General features: G+C 40.1%; 1 protein-coding gene and 1 non-coding gene across 7 annotated transcripts in view; one reads left to right on the top strand and one right to left on the bottom strand.

Annotated features, from left to right (window-relative positions):
- The first annotated feature begins 674 nt into the window (after positions 1-674).
- DOCK7 (dedicator of cytokinesis 7) overlaps positions 675-21,143 on the top strand; it is a 208,106-nt gene continuing 187,637 nt past the window's right edge. For 2 of the 6 annotated variants that reach the window (XM_067726375.1, XM_067726373.1), the window contains exon 1: positions 681-839. In XM_067726375.1, the coding sequence (XP_067582476.1) occupies positions 802-839 (38 nt within the window). In that variant the 5' untranslated portion in view covers positions 681-801. Of the gene's footprint in view, positions 840-21,143 lie in introns of all 6 variants that reach the window. The other 4 variants (XM_067726376.1, XM_067726374.1, XR_010940861.1 and 1 more) reach the window with 3 other exon arrangements.
- On the bottom strand, positions 12,621-12,726 carry LOC137220409 (U6 spliceosomal RNA). The gene has a single exon (XR_010941697.1). It is a non-coding gene; the product is annotated as a U6 spliceosomal RNA (small nuclear RNA).

The following is a 21,143-nucleotide window of genomic DNA, read 5'->3' as shown; positions in this document are numbered from 1 at the left end:
GGACCCGGGGCCAGTCGCTTAGTTTCTCTGAACCAAATTCCTTTCCTCTAAAACGAGGATAATAATTTACTTCCAAGAGCTGTTGTGAAGATTAAGTAAAATCATGCATGCATGTAAAACTTTAATCCAGTGCCTGGCTTAGCACCACAAGTCAACTATTATTATCGTTACCTCTGCAGGAGAAAGCTCTTTTCTGGCTCTTTTTCTGTAAGAAAAAACATTCCTTCTCCAGTCAGACCCCGTTAACAAGGTCGCAGCAGAACAGAAAGTGCTTTCAACTGCACGGAGATGGGTGCTGCAGGAACGTGGACCCAGCCCTCCCGGGCGGCACAGCACAGCCGCCTTGGCAAAGCCCATCTTCCATTTCCTTCCGTTCCTTTTCGGGAGAGCCTGGCTCCCCCCCACGCGCTCGGTTATCTTATTCTCTTGCTTCGCCAGGTCGCTGGCCCCTCTCTGGCTTCTCTTTGCGTCCTCTCGGTCATGCGGGCCCCGCGGCAGCCGGGAGACCAGAGCCTGCGGCTCGGTCCCTCCACGCCCCAGTCTTCCTCTTCGCTTCCGCGGGCCGCAGCTGCGTTCCGAAGCCAGGTTTCCCGAGGGGATTGACGCGCTGAGGGGAGGAGCGGTTTCTTGCTGCGCGCCTCTCAGGAGCATTACGGCCGGGCTCGTTCCCGGCTCCGGCCGCCAGCCCCAGCCTCACGGGTCCGGAGCGGGGACTGGCGGAGGCGGCGAGGGAGGGAGCGCGAGTGAAGAGGCACGCGCCCGCCCGTCCGCGCCCAGACCGCCGCAGCCGCCTTAGCAGCCATGGCCGAGCGCCGAGCCTTTGCCCAGAAGATCAGCAGGTAAATCTGGGGCGTGGGGCGCGCCGCCGCAGCCGGGGGAACAGTCGGAGAATCCTCCCGGCCCGGGCCTAGGAGGCGGGTGGGTGTGGCGACGCGGACGCCGGGATCCCGCGGCCTGGTCGGCGGCTGGGCGGAGAGGCAGAGGGGCGGAGGGACGGAGGGGGCTCTCGGCGGCCGCGGTGGCTGCCCAGGCCTGGCGCCGCCCTCCGAACCCGGCCCTTAGCCCGCGCCTCGGCCAGGGTCGCTGAGAGCCCCGCACGCCCGCGCCCCTGCCTCCGCCGGCTCCTCGGGCCCCCGGGCCTGGAGTTCGCGGCGGCTTATTGAAGGGCTGGCGGGGGAAGCTCTTCTGCCGGCCGCTCGGCGCTTCCCAAATTCTTTGTGTCCCCACCCCCGGGCTGGCCGGGGCCCTTTCTTTCTCCCCGCCCACCCCCGTTGCCCCTCAGGAGGGTGCGGGGGTCCGCCCTCGTCTCCACCCCAACAAAAGATTCGGCGCGCGGCGGGCTCCCGGCCGGTGCGAGGCCCCCCCTCCTTCAAGCCTCTCACCCTTCCCAGAAATCTGACAGGAATCCTCTTTGCACCCAGAGGTCCGATTCAGAGTGGGCTCGTGCACCCAGAATCGAAAACGTACGGCCTAAATGAAAAGTTGAGAGCTTGTGGTCTGCACCTTCGGTGTCCAGCTGCCCGATCTGACGAATTGTAGGCTGGAGCTTGATCCTAGTAGCGTGTGAATGTAAACTGCGCCTGTGTTTCTCGTAGCTCCAGAGGAAGATGGATGATAGGCAGTGTTCTTTATACACCGGCCCTTTGACTCGTGTTTTTAGAAGTCTAGCAGTGAGCAAGCGATCACGGTTGAGGTTTCTGAGCTTTTCATCCACTTGTGGTGGGGAGGTTGCCACCTTTCTCCCCCCTAAAACTAAAAATTGAATTACGGTGGAGGATTCTAACATTTGTAGACTTTCATTGTGGAATATATCAGTGGGTATGACACTAGACATGTTTTGTTTAATAAGACCATATTTCTGTTCATCTGAAGTCCCAAGAGAAGAAACATTCGAATGTATTACTTTTTCGACAATTGTATTTCTGTGACTCTGGATCTTTTTAGTTCGCTGATGTTTATTAAAGATTTTTGGACCTACCAAACAGGTCGTTTCTTAACTGCTTGAACTTCCATAGTGTTACTCTCTTTTGGCACTTTTTCATTTAAAACTAACATCTGTTTCATTTAAGCTTTGTGCTTTTCTTTTTTTCTTTCGAGCTTTAAAACACATATTTTATTTTCTCCTTAAGAGACAAAATAGCAAGTGCTTAAGAGCATAAGCTCAGACTGTGACCACGGGCTTAAATCCTGACTGTTATTTTCTAAGTTGGCACCTTGGCCAAATTGTTTAAGGTCTTTACTTGTTTGGAAAGTGGGTAAAAAAACCGGTACCCAGCTCATAGAGTTGTTGCGAACATTAAACGGAATAATTTGTGTAAAGGGTTTAAGTACAGTGTATGGCCTTTACTAGCTATCATGGAACACTTAACAGTAATTAGTATAACCTAGGGAGCTGTGATAGACTTAATAGGAAATTATTACTTTTGTTCTTTTTAAAAATTTTTTTGTAAAATAACTTGGTTTTGTTTCTGAAGGCAGTGCCATTTAAAAGTAGATGCATTACTTGACACGCATGCTTAGTATTAATTTCTCTTAAATAGAACCAAAAGCTTATCTCTGAGAACGTTGTGCTGATCAAGAAAGTGCACATAAGGGAGTTAGGTGTGAAATACATACAATGTCTGTTCTCCATTCATGGAATTTGTTCTCAGATAGGGCATGACAAAACACAAGAAAAAAAGATAACCAGTTTTGCAAAACAACAAACAATTCAAGTTAGTATAGCCGTTTAAAGTTATAAAAGTAAGGCAATGGAAATGAAGAGACATGCATTGATTGGAGAGATACTTAGGAGGTAGGCATGGCAGTGATTGATGATTGCTTGGATAAGGAAAGTGAGGAAGACTGAAGAGTCTGGGAGGACATCCAAGTTTCTGACTTGGGCAACCAGGATGGAGGCAGTTGTTGAGTAAGGGAGGACAGGAGGAAGAATGGGTGTGAGGGTGGGAAATGAGGTGGGATGGAGATGATGATTCAGTTTTGGACATGTTGATTTTGAGGTGCTCATGGAGCATTCCAAGAGAAGTGTCTGTGAAGCTGTTGGTACAGGTTTAAGGTGCAGAAGAGAGATTGGGTTGGAGATATAGATTTGGGAGTCATCAGCAAGTAGATTGTAATTAAAGCCAGAGGAGCAGATGAGATAGTTGAGGAGGAATGCACAGGCTTAATCTGGAGGGAAGACCAAGGACAGAACTGCTATAGATGATGAATTATTATCTGCTTATTGTGAATGAAAGGTACTTTCCTCCAAGTTACCAAATATGGCTGAATAATACCTCTGAATAAATTATTGTTCTGCTTCTTAGTTTCCTACTGGGGGAAGTATAGCACAACTCTGGAGACAGACTGCCTGGTTTGACATCCTAGCACTGCCCCCCATTGTGTAAACTTGGATGAGTTACTTCCTCTCACTTTTGCCTCATTTTCCCTATCTATAAAATGGGGTTAATAGTAGGACTCACCTTATAGGATTGTTGTAAGGATTAAATAAATCCATACGTATAAAATGCTTATGACAGTGCTTTTTAGGTAATAGTACACAGTAAGTATCACTATTTTTTTTATTATTACAGGATTTATAATATGGCCTAGGACTATTATTTGGAAGTAATAATCCTTTTTATGATATACCTATATGAACTTTGTTGCTCTGTGAAAAGCCAGTTGCTACTGGAAAACTTATTTTTCTTTTTTAAAGCTTTATGATTTTTCAGAAACCTTTACTTTGAAAAGAATTACACTGATCTCTTTTCTGGCTCAGTTTTTTCCTAGCCCTTTGCATTTAGTGCTGTTATTTTTTGAGGCTGTGATTTGGTGATTTTTCAAAGCTCTTTATTGTGCAACACTGATTGTGCTACTAACCTTGGCTCATCATAGAAAAGCAGACTTCATGTCAAGTATTGCCTCTTGTCTGTTCTCCCTACATTTATGTATGTATGTATGGCTGCGTTGGACCTTTGTTGCTCTGTGTGGACTTTCTCTAGTTGCGGTGAGCAGGGGCTATTCTTTGTTGCGGTGCACAGGCTTTTCATTGTGGTGGCTTCTCTTGGTGTAGAGCACAGGCTCTAGGCGCACGGGCTTCAGTTGTTGTGGCATGCAGGCTCAGTAGTTGTGGCTCACGGGCTCTAGAGCACAGGCTTAGTAGTTGTGGCACATGGGCTTAGTTGCTCCGTGGCATGTGGGATCTTCCTGGACCAGGGATCGAACTCATGTTCCCTGCATTGGCAGGCAGATTCTTAACTACTGAGCCACCAGGGAAGTCCCTGTTCTCCCTACTTTTTGAGGACAAGGCATATGCCTTGTTAACCTTTGTAATCACTCCCTAGTGTATAATAGGTACAATTTATGGAATGTTGATTGTAGATAAATGACCTAGGATTTTGTTTGGATTATTTTGTCCTATCACTTGATATTCAGCTGTAATGAAGAATATTTGTGTATACTTAAAACACTTTTTACCACATTCTCATCTTCATAACCCAGAGGGCAGAAGAACATAGTAAAGAAGGTAGACTCTAGATCACATCACCCAGGTTGAAATTCTCCCTATACTAAATAATAGCTGTGTAATCCTGGGCAGTTGATCTAACCTCTTTGTCTTTGCTCATCAGTAAAGTGGAGCTAAAAACCTCTGTAGGATTAATTTGAGGATTAAATGAGATAATACATGTAAGACACTTAGAACTGTGCCTGAAACATAATAAGCATTCAAAAAATGTTAGCTGCTGCTATTATTCCTATATTATTTACTGTTATTTATTTATTTGTTTATTTTTATTGGGGTATAGTTGTTTTAAAATGTTGTGTTAGTTTCTATTGTACAGTGAAGTGGAGTTCCCCGTGCTATACAGCAGGTTCTTATTAGTTATCTATTTCATACATATTAGTGTATATATGTCAATCCCAATCTCCCAATTCATCCCACCTCACCACCCCCACTTTCCCCCCTTGGTGTCCATACATTTGTTCTCTACATCTGTGTCTCTATTTCTGCCTTGCAGACCGGTTCATCTGTACCATTTTTCTAGGTTCCACATATATGCGTTAATATACGATATTTGTTTTTCTCTTTCTGACTTACTTCACCCTGTATGACAGTCTCTAGGTCCATCCACGTCTCTGCAAATGACCCAATTTCGTTCCTTATTGTGGCTGAGTAATATACCATTGTATATATGTACCATATCTTCTTTATCCATTCCTCTGTTGATGGACACTTAGGTTGCTTCCATGTCCTGGCTATTGTAAATAGTGCTGCAATGAACACTGGAGTGCATGTGTCTTTTTGAATTATGGTTATTTACTGTTATTTATTATTCCCATAATACAGATGCAGAACTGAGGCCTACTGAGAATGAGATTATTTGCCTTAATTGAGGTTCAAACCCTAGTCCTCTGATTTCAGATCTTAAATTATTATTATTCGACTGTATTTTCTTTCTGCAAAATATTTTCTTCTGTGGTAGTTCTAGATTTTCTAACAGTGTTGCTATTAGTATACCAAAAGTTATCCTTGTTTTCTTAATCTTTGTTAATTTCGTATCATTTTGCTGCCTAAGAAGCAGAATTTAATGAAAGGCTTTCATCAGATCTTTATTTCTGAGGAAAATCCTACATGAGTAGGATTTCCTGGGTATAGGCTTATTTATAACCTCAATTGTTTTTAGTCTTGAATCTGTTCATAACTCTGGCTGAATAGGCTCAATCTTTTAATCTACTTTGTTCAATTCATAATCTCACTCCTGATAAAAGTAAGTCCTTTCCACATAGTATCAACTATTTCAGTGCTGCCTGTTTCATCACTTTGGACACATATACCACTTCCCTGACCTTCTGTTGTACTCATTTCACTAACTGTTAATGCTGAATATCTAACCTATTTCTTGCTCCTGAGCTGCAGAGTAGTGTTAGAGGGAGACTAGAATAGTCCAGAGTTGATCTTTAAAAAAAAAAAAAAAAAAAAAAAATTATTTATTTAGTTGTGCCAGCTCTTAGTTGCGGCAGGCGGACTCTTCAGTTGCAGCAGGTGGGCTCCTTGGTTGCGGCATTTGGGCTCCTCATTTGTGGCATGCAAACTCTTAGTTGTGGCATGCATGGGGGATCTAGTTCCCTGACCAGGGATGGAACCCAGGCCCCCTGCATTGGGAGTGCAGAGTCTCATCCACTGTGCCACCAGGGAAGTCCCCAGAGTTGATCTTTTATTAATTAATGTCTTATCATTTGAAATGAGGTTTATTCCAAATAATGTCTCTTATTTATCATCTTTGTTTCCCTACCCCATCTTTTACCGAAAAGTTTGGGACCATACCACATGAGTCCTTCATTTTAACCTCAGCATATGACTGTCCCAATATATTGTTCAACCATCTTTCTCTTGAGCCTGAAGGGTATCTTGTACCTAAAACTTACCTGTGTTATTGTACTTTGAATCCCATACCTTGCCACCTCCTCCCAACCTTGATCTCACAATTTTCCCTTTCCTTTCTAGCATCTTCAATCTATTCTTTTTTATGGATGTTTCCCTTAAGCCATAAGACTTATCCTGCCTTTCTCATCATAAAACAAAGAACCATCGAGTCTTCTGGCATTTCTGGCTGCCAACCAATCATTTCTTTTTCTTTTATAGTCAGTTTTCTCACATGTATGTGGTATAGTCACCAGTACTTCCTGCCTGTTCTCTTTCTCATCAATCCTGGGGCCATATGGTAGTGCTTACCATGCTACCTTATGTGTACTTGGATTATAGAACTCTTGAGAATTAGGAACATCTGACTTTTTTCTTTTGTTCATCACTGATTTCATGAGGTACAGTTTTTTGTTTTTCTTTTTCTTTCTGAACTTTCTCATGCTTGCCCTCCTTTCCCCTTTCCCCCTATTTTATACTGCTTTTCAGAGCTCTTTGAGGGCTGGTCTAGGTCTTTTTATCTACAGTGCTTAGCACAGAAACTTGTGTAAACTGGACGCATAAGAAGTGTAGGAATGAACGCCACCCTGCCACCTTGGAGCATCTTTCATTGCCTCACAACAAGGTCATGGCTGATCTAGTCCCTCCCTCCTCCAATTCAAACGTGTTACAAATGAAGTCTCCCTAAAACACAGCTTTTATCATGGCATTCTTATGTTCAAAAATATAAATGTAGTGGCTTCTTATGGGGTTAAATCCAAACTCCTGCTTGCATTTTAAAGTCATCTATAATCTGGTCCTTCTCTTGTTGCTTATTCTCTAGCTTACATTTTGGACTAGTCAGTCTGGTGTTTTCACTTTACCCCCACAAATGCTCTGCTCATTTCCATCTCTATAACTGTTCTGTTGGTTTTGTTTTTTTTTTTATATATCCTGCCTTTCCTTTTCTAAATCTTACCCTTTGCTTTAGAGTACTCCAAGCTGCTGTCCTGACATTTGGGATAACCATTTCCTTGCTTTTCTTTATTTTTACTACCTATGAATGCATCCCTAAGCAATATAATTTTTTATTTTTGAATTCATTTAAATAGAATCATACTGTACGTTTGTATGCTTTTCTATCTTACTACTTTTGCTCAAAATTATATCTGTCAGATTCAGCCATGATGTTACAAGCAGTTGAAATTCATTCATTTTCATTGCTTTATATTATTTCATTGTATAAATATACCACAATTTTCCATTCTACAGTAGATGGACATTTGGGTTGTTTCCAGTTTTTGACTGTTAGAAACAGTGTTGCTATGAGCATTCCTATACATATATTCTGGTACATATGTTCATGAGTTTTTCTATGGTATGCTCAGGTGTGGAATTGCTAGGTTTTTTTTTTTTTTTTTGCGGTACGCGGGTCTCTTACTGCTGTGGCCTCTCCCGTTGCGGAGCACAGGCTCCGGACGCGCAGGCTCAGCGGCCATGGCTCACGGGCCCAGCCGCTCCGCGGCACGTGGGATCCTCCCGGACCGGGGCACGAACCCCTGTCCCCTAAATCGGCAGGCGGACTCTCAACCACTGCGCCACCAGGGGAGCCCGAATTGCTAGGTTTTTATTGCTTGTCCTAGCAGTTTTATTTATCATCAAGTTTATTAGGCTATGCCAAACTGTTTCCTAAGATAGTTGTGGAAATTTACACTCCCACAATTTTGCCTTACATAGTTACCATCACTTGGTATTGCCAGCTTTTTCATTTTGCCAATCTGGTGGATGCATGATCCTATCTTATTGTAAAAGTTTTACTACATATTTGCTTGATAACTAATGAGATTGAGCCCTGTTTTGTATGTTTATTGACCATTTGAATTTACTTTTTTGTAAATTACCTAATTAAATACTTTGCCATTTTCCTTCCTTGTTTTTTCCCTTTGGATTGTCTTTTTCTTATTGATTTGTGTGAGTACTTTATATGTATTCCGTAGATTAATCATTTATTGATTATATGTTTCGCAAATATCTTTTCCTACACTGTGGTTTGTTTTTTAATTCTTTTTATAGAGTCTTTTACTTTTTTTTTTGGGCTGCACATTGCGGTGTGTGGGATCTTAGTTCCCTGACCAGGGATTGAACCTGGGCCTCCTGCAGTGGAAGTGTGGGGTCTTAACCACTGGACAGCCAGGGAAGTCCAAAATGGAATCTTTTGAAAACTACGTTTTAATGCAGTATATCAGGTTTTTTTTTAACGTTTAGTATTTTGGGGGTCTTGTTTAAGAAATATTTTATTCTCTGAGGTCATTAAGATATTCATCTGATTTATAATAAACTTTGTAATTACCTCCTTTGTGTTTAGGTTTATATTCCACCTGGACTTGATATGTGTATGGTGTGAAATTTTAATTTTTTCAGAATGGATTCTCCTTTCCCCATTGATCTGTCCTGCCATGTCTATAATAGATGTGTGTGTCCTTATTTGTGGGGTTTTTTTAATGGGCTCTCTATTTTGTCCCAGTGGTCTAGTTATACATCTTTTCACTAATTATAAACAATTTTCATTGTAATAAGTTTTGTAATTTGGTAGACTCTCTCCTCTCACTTTAAAAAAAATAAGTGTCTTAGCTGCTCTTAGCTTTTTGAATTTCCGTGTATATTTTAGAATCCACCAAAAACAAACAAACAAAAAACTCCCAAATCCTATTAGAATTTGATTGGGATTGCACTGAATCTGTACATCAATTTGGGGGAGAAATGACATTCTTATAATACTGATTCATGGTCGTGGTGTATCTCTCCATTTATTTAGGTCTTCTTTGTATCACACAATGAAATTTTGTAGTTTTCTCCGTAAGGTTCTTGCATATCTTTTGTTAGATTTATCCCTAGGTATATAACAATTTTGTATCAGCTATATACCTTGTTAAACTCTTGTTAAATCTAAGAATGTACCTGTGGATTCCTTTGTATTTTCTTTTTCTTTTTTTAAAAATTTTTACCAAAGTTTAATAATAGTCCTTGATTCTTCAAAATGGGCACAGGCTTTTCAACTCCGGACAGTCCTCAGGTTACACAATAGCTTTCTGGGACTGATTCAACCAGAACTGTTGTGCTTTCTCAGGAAAACACAGGGTCAGTCTTTTTCAGGAGACCTTATATTCCAGCTCCATACTTGAGAAACTCCTGGTACAGGAAGACTGAACAAAGCTGAGGGGGAAGATCAGGCTGCAGTCAACCTACTTACTCTCCTGTGGCCTTTCTATTTTCCACGTAGACAGCCGTATCATCTGAAAATCAAGAATTTTTGTTTTGTCTTTTCCAAACCTTGTAACTGATTTATTTTTTTGTGTTGGTCTGCAGGCTATTATCTTGCATTATTGTACAGATTTTTACTACCATTTCTACTCAACATTGTGTTAATATTGAGCATCCTCATTTTGTTTATAATCTCAAAGGGAAAGCTTTCTGTGTTTCACTTAATATTAAGCCTGGTGATTACTGTAGGTTTTTTGTAGGTACTCTTTTAGGCTGGGTTCCCTAGAAAATAGAGACTGAAACAAGGATTAAGAGTTGAGGCTTGGGGCTTCCCTGGTGGCGCAGTGGTTGAGAGTCCGCCTGCCGATGCAGGGGACATGGGTTCGTGCCCCAGTCCGGGAAGATCCCACATGCCGCGGAGCGGCTGGTCCCATGAGCCATGGCCGCTGAGCCTGCGCGTCCGGAGCCTGTGCTCCGCAACGGGAGAGGCCACAACAGTGAGAGGCCCACATATCGCAAAAAAAAAAAAAAAAAAAAAAAAGAGTTGAGGCTTGGACTTCCCTGGTGGCGCAGTGGTTAGGAATCCGCCTGCCAATGCAGGGGACACGGGTTCGAACCCTGGTCTGGGAAGATCCCACCGGCTGCGGAGCAACTAAGCCAATGTGCCACAACTACTCAGCCTGCGCTCTAGAGCCCGTGAGCCACAACTACTGAAGCCCGTGTGCTGCAACTTCTGAGCCCGCATGCTGCAACTACTGAAGCCTGAGTGCCTAGAGCCCATGTTTCACAACGAGAGAAGCCACCGCAATGAGAAGCCCACGCACTGCAACGAAGAGTGGCCCCCGCTCGCCGAAACTAGAGAAAGCCCGTGCACAGCAACGAAGACCCAACGCAGCCAACAAAAAAAAAAGTTGAGTTTTTTTCTGGGAGGCATAATCCCAGGGCATTAAAAGAGAAGAGGAAAGTGAAGAGAAGGATGGGAAACAATGCAAGGTGATACCTTATCTCGTTGGCCACTGCTTCACAAAGAGCTAAAGAGAGATCGTTTGCCAGGTGTGCACGCTTGGCCGCACAGGATATCTTTAGACAGAGGAACAGTTCCTTAGATGTGTAGATGGCACTGTGGAAGAAGAGGAAGTTTATCTACCTGCTTTTCTCCTGCATCCTGTTTTCCATTAGTCAATTCAGTCTCCACAGAGAGTGAGTTTCCTTTAGTTTCTGGGATGCATCTTTTGGACCCCTTTGGCAAGCGCTTGAGATGTCTCTGCTTTTTCAGTGGCCTTTTACAGAAGAGACTTTTTGGTTGCAAGTGACAGAAACTCAAATCAGATTAATTTGCACATATAAAAAAAAAAGGTGCTGACTCATGTTAACTGAGTACATTGGGTCCAGGGATACAGGTGATGTTAGTAGGCCTCTTATCCTCGTGTCTTGGCTAGGTTTTCCACAAAATTATAACAAAATGGTTACAATGAGAATTGACAGCCCCAGGCTCGAATCCTACAAGTTTAGCTGTGGCAGAAAAGATCCAGGGACACAGTTATTGGTCTGGCTTGGATCACATGTCCTTCCTTGAACCAATTACTGTGTTTAGGGATATAGGGGATTCTGGCCAGTCCTGGGTCATATGTCCTCTGTGGTTTGGGGGAGAGATGTGATGGTGTCAGCAACACCCAATCTCAAGGAATGAGTTGCTTATCAAAAAGGAGTTTCTAACCAAAAGAAGGAGGGTCAGAGTGCTGGTCCCCAAAACAACTGATATTCTTTAAATAAAATTAGTCATTTGAAGTTGTGTAGCATCCCTATAATCATTTAAATATATAGCTGTATAGTCAGCTCTACTACCTGCTAAAATTTAAATGTAACTGGTGAAATACAAAAAACAAACAAAACCAGGGTAACCTGATGCCAGCTGTGGATCCCCTGTCTCTTAACTTGGTTAAGTTTAGCTCTCACCTTAATGCCAACTCACAGCCTCCCAAAGAGGTGTACTTGGTTCTTGTTTTTTGGCTTTCCCATGCTTCTTTCTGCACCTGCACTCCTGCATCCACATGAGGTGTTCCATGTTTGTCCTGTTGCACCAGAAAACTGAACTCCTTCACTCATATCAGCCTTTTAATGATTTTAAACTTTGCTAAAGATACAGGGGTGGTGGTAAGGAGCCTCAGAGTCCAAAACTTTCTTAGTGACTCCACTGCAACTCCTCTTTTTCCTGTCACCATCATTCTTTCTCTGACTGTAAGCAATTTCTTACCCTTATCGTCACAGAGTAGTTCCAACCATATCCAAGCTCTTTTTGTTTTTTAAAAAGACAACTTTATAGAGGTATACTTTACATACCGTACAGTTAATTCATTTTAAGTGTACCATTCAGTGATTTTTAGGAAATTTATAAAGTTGTGAAACCATCACCCACAATCCTGTTTTAGAGCATTTTCGTCCCCCTCCCCCCAGAACCCCTTGTGCCAGTTTGTAGTCACTCCCTAGTTCCACCCCAAGCCCCAGGCAACCACTAATATGCTTTATGTCTGTCTCTCTTTCTCTAGATTTGCCTTTTCTGAACATATCATATAAATGGAATCATACAATATGTGGCCTTTTGTGTCTGGCTTCCTTCACTTAGCGTAACATTTCAAGGTTTGTCAAGTAGTAGCATGTATCAGTACTTGTGAAGTGGCATTTCATTATGGTTTTGATTTGCATTTCCCTAATGATTAGTGATGTTTTTCTTGTGCTTATTAACCATTTACATATCTATTTACATATCTGTCTATATTGGTGAACTATCAAAATCTTTTGCTCATTTTTAAATTAGATTATTTATCTTGTTTTTGAGTTGTAAGAGTTCTTTATATGTTTTAGATAAAGGTCCTTTATTAGATATATGATTTGCAAATATTTTCTCCCTGTCTGGTTTGGTTTTTTATTTTCTTAATGGTGACAATGGTGTGTTAGTTTCTGCTTTATAACAAAGTGAAAAAATATGGAACACTTCACGAATTTGCATGTCATCCTTGCACAGGGGCCATGCTAATCTTCTCTGTATCGTTCCAATTTTAGTATATGTGTGCCGAAGCGAGCACTTAATGGTGAATTTTGAAGCACAAAGATGTACATTTTGATGAAATCCAATTTATTAATTTTTTTTCTTTTTTATGGATCATGATTTTGGTGTTGTTAGATCTAAGACTTGGCTTAATTTATACTCAAGAAGATTTCCTTCTCTGTTTTCTTCTAGAAGTTTTTATAGTTTTAGCTCTTACTTTTGGTTTATGATCCATTTAGCATTAATTTTTGTGCATGGTGTGAGAAGGGGTCTAAATTCATCTTTTGTATATGAATGTTCAGTTGATGTAACACTCTTTGTTGAAAAGACTGTCCTCTTCTCATTGAGTTACCCTGATACCTTGTTAAAAATCATTGATCTGTATGTCTGTCCTTACAGTATCAAACTGTTCTGATTACTCTCATTTTACAGTAAAATTTGATAGCTGGAAGTGTAAGTCCTTCAACTTTTTTTGTCTTTTTCAAAATTGTTTTGCCTATTCTGGATTTTTTCCATTTCTGTAAACATTTTAGGATCAATATCAACATGAATTTTACCAATTTCTGCAAATATTCTTTTTTGTTGTTGTTTGTTTGTTTGTTTGTGGTACACGGGCCTCTCACTGCTGCGGCCCCTCCTGCCGCGGAGCACAGGCTCCAGACGTACAGGCCCAGCGGCCACGGCCCACGGGCCCAGCCGCTCCGCGGCATGTGGGATCTTCCCGGACCGGGGCACGAACTGCATTGACAGGCGGACTCTCAACCACCGCGCCACCAGGGAAGCCCTCTTGGGGTTTTGACAGGGATTACATTCAATCTGTAGATTAGTTTGGGGAGAATTGCCATCAACAATATCAAGTCTTCAAATCCATGAACACAGGGCTTCCCTGGTGGTGCAGTGGTTAAGAATCCGCCTGCCACTGCAGGGGACATGAGTTTGATCCCTGGTCCGGGAAGATCCCACATGCCGCGGAGCAGCTAAGTCCATGCGCCACAACTACTAAGCCTGCACTCTAGAGCCCGTGAGCCACAACTACTGAGCCTGCGTGCCACAACTACTGAAGCTCGTGTGCCTAGAGCCCATGCTCCGCAACAAGAGAAGCCTCCGCTCACCGCAACTGGAGAAAAGCCCGCGCGTGGCAATGAAGACCCAATGCAGCCAAAATAAATAAATAAATAAAATAAATTAATTAAAAAAAAAATCCATGAACACACTGTCTCTTCATTTATTTCGAGCTTTTTTGATTTCTCTTAGTAAAGTTTTAAAGTTTTCAGTGTGCAAGTCTTATACTTCTTTTGTTAAATCTATTTCTAAGTATTATATTGTTTTTGATTTTATCATGAATGGAATTAAAGAATTTGGTTTGTTTGTTGCTGGTTTATAGAAATACAATTGATTTTTGAATATTGAATTTGTATCTTCTGACGTTCCTGAACTTATTTATTAGTTCTAGTAATTTTTGGTGGATTCCTTAAGATTTTCTGCCTACAGGACATATTGTCTGTGAGTAAAGATAGTTTTATTTCTTCCTTTCCAATCTTAATGCTTTTAATTTCTTCCCTTTCCTTCCTTCCTTCCCTCCCTCCTTTCCTCCCTGTCCTTTCTTCCTCCTTCCCTCCCTTTCCTTCCCCCCTCTCTTCCTTCTTTCCATTTTTCCTTCTTTCCTTCCCATATTCCACTGGCTGGATCCTGCAGTGTAGTGTTGAATAGAAGTGGTGAGAGTACACATCCTTGCTTTCTTTCCCGTCTAAGGAAGAAAGCATTTTACCATTAAGTATGATGTTATCTGTAGGCAGATGCTGTAGGAAAGGGAAGGAGGGGAACATTTGAGAAGTATTTAAGACTTAGGATGAACAGAGTTTAGCAACTAATTGTATACAGTTTACATCAGGATATAATTTGTATGTTTGTGGGTAAGGAGATTCTGGCTTTATTTTTATGAAGTAGAGTGGAGTTAAGGATATATTTATTTCCTTTTGGGAGGATTGACTTTTTACAGTAGAGGTTTTTTCCCCTTCAGTTTTCTTTTTAGTTGGCAATTTCAGATCAGTGTTAATTTTTTCAAATGCTAAATTTAAAAATCTTTTTTTCTGTAGTTATAACTTAATATGTTCCATGAAGTAGGGAGCACTATTATCACCATGTTTTAGTTGAGGAAATTGAGATATAGTGAAATGCTGTAGATCAGAATGATGGGGACTTGCAAGTCTCCTTAATACAGTGCTTTCTAAATCTTTAACTTAAATGTCATCCCAAAATAGCGTCAGATGGGATACATGAGTCATCTGACATCTTTTTTCCTTCATCCTCCCCCAAAAGGAACTATGTCTTAAATGTTAAGTGTATTATAGAGAAGGATTATTTCTGTTCTTTGGTTTCACAAATCAACCTGTATGTGTTTTTGTTTTCTTGGGGTTTTAGTGGTTACTGGTCCACTCTGGACCTTAATTCCTAAAGAATTCAACACAGGATAACTTACAAATGACAGTGCCTCAGATGGGAGTTTTATTTAGCCATCCGTGAGAGATAGGAAACAGATCATAGCAGTGGTGGTAGTTATTATAGTGTTCCTATTAATATGTTGGTATATACTACAGACATTTTCACTGGACATCTTTAACTGACCTCTTGATTAGGTTCTGGAGAATATAGAAATAATTAATATAAACTATAACTAGAATTATTTACCTTTGGAAACTTGCTTCCATGGAAAGAGGCCTTGGGAGTTTTATGGATCTGAATTCAAACCGTCTCTACCTTTCATAAGTTACTCTGTTTTTCAAGTTTATCTAAAAATATCTATTTTTTTCTTACTATAAAATAATATATAGTACTGCAGAAAATGTGGAAATGCAAAAGGCCCAAAAGATAAAATAAAAATCACCCATAATTCTTGATTTAGATAAAAATCTCTCAGTGGAGCTTACATTCAAGTGATGATCTTTGCGAAGACTAGAAATAGCTTAAATGTCTACAGTAGAGACTGGTTAAATACGTTGCAGTTTATTCATTTTATGGACTCTATATCAGATAAAAAGGAGAACAGTGGTTAAGAGTGGGGGCTCTGGGCTTCCCTGGTGGCGCAGTGGTTGAGAGTCCGCCTGCCGATGCAGGGGACACAGGTTCGTGCCCCGGTCCGGGAAGATCCCACATGCTGCGGAGCAGCTCTGCCTGCTGAGCCTGCGCGTCCAGAGCCTGTGTTCCGCAATGGGAGAGGCCACAACAGTGAGAGGCCCGCGTACCGCAAAAAAAAAAAGAGTGGGGGCTCTAAGTTGAGACCTTAGTGCTATTCCTTATTGGTTGTATGACCTGAACGTCTTAAAACTTCAGTATGCTGGTATAGTGCCTACTTCATGAGTTCTTCTGAAGATTAAATGAGGTATATCAAATTTAACACTTTTATGTGTATCTGGCACATTGTAAATGCTTGATAAATATTGCTAGAATATTATTATTATTTTATGTGCTGATATGGAAAGATTCCTAAGATAATTAAGTGTATAATGTAAGATATTGAGAAAAGGTTATGTATGATGTCATATGTCATATTAAAAAATAAGGATTTCTTATATATGCACTGATGTACACACATCTTTTTCTTGAAGGACACCTAAGAAAATATTCAGTGGTTACATGTGGGGAATACGGTTGGGGATTGGAAATGGTAGAGAGTTACACCTTTTGTTTTTACTTCTTTGTGAACTTTGAGTTTTTAATACCATGTACATTTTCCTTTTATTTACTTTTTTAATCATTTTTTTTTAAAAAAGATGTCTTCCTTTATCAAGTTGTTTTGTCTTTTCTCCATACTGGAAAATCTTATTCTCTCCATACTGGAGAAATCTTATTTTCTCTGCTTCTCATAGTAAGTTTATTTACATAATTGTAGAGCTTGAATGTAGTTCTAGAACCAGCCCTTTGCAGATATGCTGAAGACATATTAGAGACTACTTTGAGATAAGTAAACATGTTATCTTGTTAAAACATTGCTAAAAAAGAAAAGTTTCACATAGAATAAGAGAGCATTGTGTTTCAGTAGAAGTTTTTTTTTTTCTTCAGTAGTAGTTTTTAAACTTTACCAGTTAACAAATGGGATAGTAATGATGTCAGCTAGGCTCTTAAAGAAAAGGTTTTACACATGTAGAACTCTTCTGTTGTTTCAGATTTTTTCCCCCCAGCAAACACTCACCTGATTACTTGACAGTAATAGATAAAAAGGCATACTTCTTGTGTCTTTCCAATCAATTAGAAAGCAACAATACTTATAGATTAATTTCCTCTGAAAGGCATTTGGAAAGTCCATATACTAGGTAGTCTCTAAATTCTTCCTGTTCCCTTACCTCCTTTTTTCTCTCTCCACTACACCTGTCTCTCCATTCCTCTTTCTCCACCCCCCCCCATTGTCTTAATTGTCTTAGACATCGAGGATGTAAAGATTAATAAAATGTAGTTCCTGCACTCAAGAAGTTCCTATCAATTGTTCCATTCTAGCATTCTTATTGAACTACTTTTTTGGGGGGAGGAATTATGAATTTCGCTATAGTCTCATTTTTTTCACTTCAGCTTTTTAAACATTTTTTAAGCACCCAGAGTGTGCTAGGCACTCTGCTGGAGGGTGCAAAGATAAGTAAAGCTAATTGCTTAGTTCCTTGCAAGGAGATAGGTAAATAGATTTGAGAACAATTTGATATGACTAAGGTACTATGACTAAGGTACTGCTCGGTTTTCACAGTGGGGTAGTTCTTGATAGGAAAATGGCACCAGACAGAGTTAAAAAATGTACGTTTTCTTTAATGGCAGAAATTAGCCTGCTTTGAGACATTTATACAAAAAAAGAGACATAGCGTACTCCTATCAGAAGTAAAGTTTCCTTGTCCTCCTTCATTCCTCAAGGAGGTCGCAAAGGCACCTCTGAAGAGGGAGAGTGTTCCAGGCCTGAGAAGCCATATTCTTGATACTTTACCGCACCTTTTTTTTGTCCACCATACTTTTACATCTGTGGGTCGCATTACTACTATTCTAGAAAAATCTACTTTGCAGTTTATGTGCTTCTATCAAAGAGAATGTTTATAAACATTAGGCTTTCTCACTGCTGAAATCAAACTCTGTCAGCAAGCCCAGGTTTTTATTCCACCATAGAAAGCAGTCTAGCTAGTCTGCTGCCTGTCTGAACTAGCCTCCTGGAAACTCCATTTCCTTAAATGAATGCGCATAAACACAAAATGCTTTGAAAGTGCAGAGGACGAGTGTCTAACCTGAGGAAAACAGGGCAGAAATAATCAGGCAGGGATATATGGAGGATATGATATACTTCTTGAAGAGTATTTGGCACATCTGTATTCCATATTTAGTTTGCTGGTTTCCTCTGTTAAGGCAGAGTAACCATAACTGAAGTGTTTTAAGCTAAATTATAGACATAATTTGCATCTCTAAAACATAAGGACATTTCCCTCCATTGTTATAATACTGTTTTCCCACATTAAAAAAACACTGATTCTTAATTATGTAATACCTTGTCCATGTTCAGATTTCTCATTATCCCCAGAAATGTCTTTTATAGCTGGTTTGTTCAAATCAAGATCCAGTTAAGGACCATTCATTGCATTTGGTTATATCGCTTAAGTCTTTTTTTCCCTTTTTGAGTAGACTTTAATTTTTAATCTTAAGTCTTTTTTATGCTAAAACTTAGCCCACTGCCTTTATTTATTTATTCATCACATTGACTTGTTGAAGAGACTTGACATTATAGAATGAGCTTTCTTCTGGTTTTTGTCTGATTGCTTTTTTTTAGTATTGTTAACACTGTTCTCTGTATTTCTTGTAATCTGGATGTTAGATATACAGGTTTGATTCAGTTCAGGTTAAATATTTGTGGCACAAATACTGGAAAGGTGATACAGTGTTGCATTTCTTTAATCTATTGTTTTCTTTATTTTGCCTCTTTTGGTCTTTAATACCAACTGTACACTATGGTAGAACTGTGATTCAATCCATCAGTCATCAGTCATGGACTTGGATAGTCACAGCATTGGAGTATCATCTGTTCTTGTCCTTTTTCTTTTGGGGATTTTTAGCTAGCCCTTTCTTGCCTTGTCTCTGATATGTGCCCTTACTTGGTATATTCCATGGTATATTCCCTTATACTTCTTCTCTGAGTTCTGTGTTTAATATAAACAGTGCCAGTTCCAAGAGATCTTATTCTCTTATTTGCATATTACATTGCAGATATTTTTTTGTGACTTTATAGGAGTAGCTCAACTAACCTCTTTTATTTTAGTCTAAACTCTCCTTACTCATCTTTACTCAAGTGTTTCCTCTGGTCCCATGAAGAACGACTAGAGATGAGAGAGGCCCAGATTGGCTTTGGGACTTTCTGGAAATCATGGTTGATCGGGCATCTGAAAGTGGGATGAGGTTAGAGGAAAAGTTAAATGCAACATAATTTTCCCTCAGGATGTGGATCCTTTGTTGGTTATTTCTAATATACCATGGTGAACGGCCTTAGCGAGTGCTTGCTTTTGTAAAAACTGTAATGCATGTTGACATAGTGAGGGAGCTTATGGAAATGGAGAGAGTTGGTAAGGAGTTAAATAGGTCAAATATTGGATCATGTGCTTTTGGAAGGGGAAGAAGATATTCTGCTATTATAATTTAAGAGTGTAAGTAACTATGGAATTTTTGACCTACTCTTCTTTCCACTTTGCAGTTAATACTAATAGCTTATTAGAAGTAAAAAAGACTTCCTTGTATTGCTTTACTATATGAGCTTCATTAGGAGTAGGAAAAATTGTTATTAAAAAAGTAATCTGTGATAAAGGATTTTAATTGATAACAGGTACTGTTACTCCTGATAACAGTTTATTCATTAAATTTCTTGTGTTGCATACTTTGGACCATAGTATGGTTAAGAGATAACTGTTTTTTGTTTGTTTGTTTGTTTGTTTTGGTGGTACACGGGCCTCTCGCTGTTGTGGAGCACAGGCTCCGGACGCGCAGGCTCAGCGGCCATGGCTCACGGGCCCAGCCGCTCCGCAGCATGTGGGATCTTCCCGGACCGGGGCACGAACCCGTGTCCCCTGCATCGGCAGGTGGACTCTCAACCACTGCGCCACCAGGGAAGCCCGATACTGTTTTTTTAATTTGGGAAAATTTCCTCACTTATCATTGAGGAAATCTTTTCATGCAGAGGGTCTCAGTATAAATACATCCTTTGTCTGGGTGGCAGATGGTTTTATTGCCATTATAGCTCAGTTTGGAAATGGTTCTTACTTCAAATTATTGCTGATTTTCTCTTTGGGGGAAATTATGTCATGTATAAATAAGACAAATATTTGTAATGTGGGGATTATCCTTTGTCTCTGTTATTAAATGAAAGATTGTTATTAAATGAAAGATTGTCTCTTTTTGAAGTAATCATATTTTAAATTTTGTTTCACTTTTTAACATTTTCTGAAATCAGGGTATGTCTTTCAATTAATTGATAGTGTATTGCTTAATTAGCGAGGTTTTTCTTTCTTAGCTGTACCTGAAGTAATAGCAAGTCTTAACAGTTACTGAGATCTTGAACTTGATCAAATATAGCAGTTTACAATTCAGATTACTCGTGGTTTAGCCCCAGAAACACTGAGAAACAGAAGCACTGAGGTAGTGCTGAGGTTGGTAGACTGAGTTGAGTAGCACTGAGGAAGATAGACACAATACTTGTTCTCTGTCTCTCTCTCTCTTTTTAAAAGCTTTTTCATATTTTCATCTCAGTCTTGACAACAGGATCAGGAGATTGTAAGGTCTTTAAACCAAACATAATAATGAACATTCACAGTGTATAGGCTTCATTAAAAGCCTAAGGGGAGTCATAAACTACAGTGAATGTTCCTGTCCTCTCACATCCAGATGCTTTACAGAATTTGCCCTTTGCCCTCTCCTCAATCTGTATCCTCCTTCAAAGGTTACATTCCTCCTTTAGCTTTCATCTCTAACCTCTAATCGTTTCTTCATGCTCTTCTCTTCCTCCCTTGTCTTTTCTGAGTTAGTCTTTTTTATTTATTTACTTATTTTTAAAAATTCAGTAGACTTCTTTGGGAGAGCAGTTTTAGATTTACAGAAAAGTGGAAAGTACAGAGAGTTCCCATGTTTACTTCCCAACCAAGTTTTCCCTTTTATTAACATCTTGGATTAGTATGATACATTTGTTATAATAGATTTGTTATAATAGATAAGCTAATATTGATACATTATTATTAACTAAAGTCCATAGATTACATTAGGTTTACTGTTTGTGTTGTATATTCTATAGGTTTTGACAAATGTATAATGATATGTATCCATCATGATAGTATCATAGAGAATAATTTCACTGCCCTAAAAATCCCTGTGCATTACTTACTCATCTCTTCCTTTTCCTCCTTCTTCCAACCCCTGGCAACCACTGTTTTTCACCCCTCCATAGTTTGCCTT

The sequence above is a fragment of the Pseudorca crassidens genome, chromosome 2 (genome assembly GCF_039906515.1).
Source record: "Pseudorca crassidens isolate mPseCra1 chromosome 2, mPseCra1.hap1, whole genome shotgun sequence".
Lineage (NCBI taxonomy): Eukaryota > Metazoa > Chordata > Mammalia > Artiodactyla > Delphinidae > Pseudorca > Pseudorca crassidens.
Note: the sequence above shows the minus strand (reverse complement) of the source record. Positions and strands in the feature narration are given on the sequence as shown.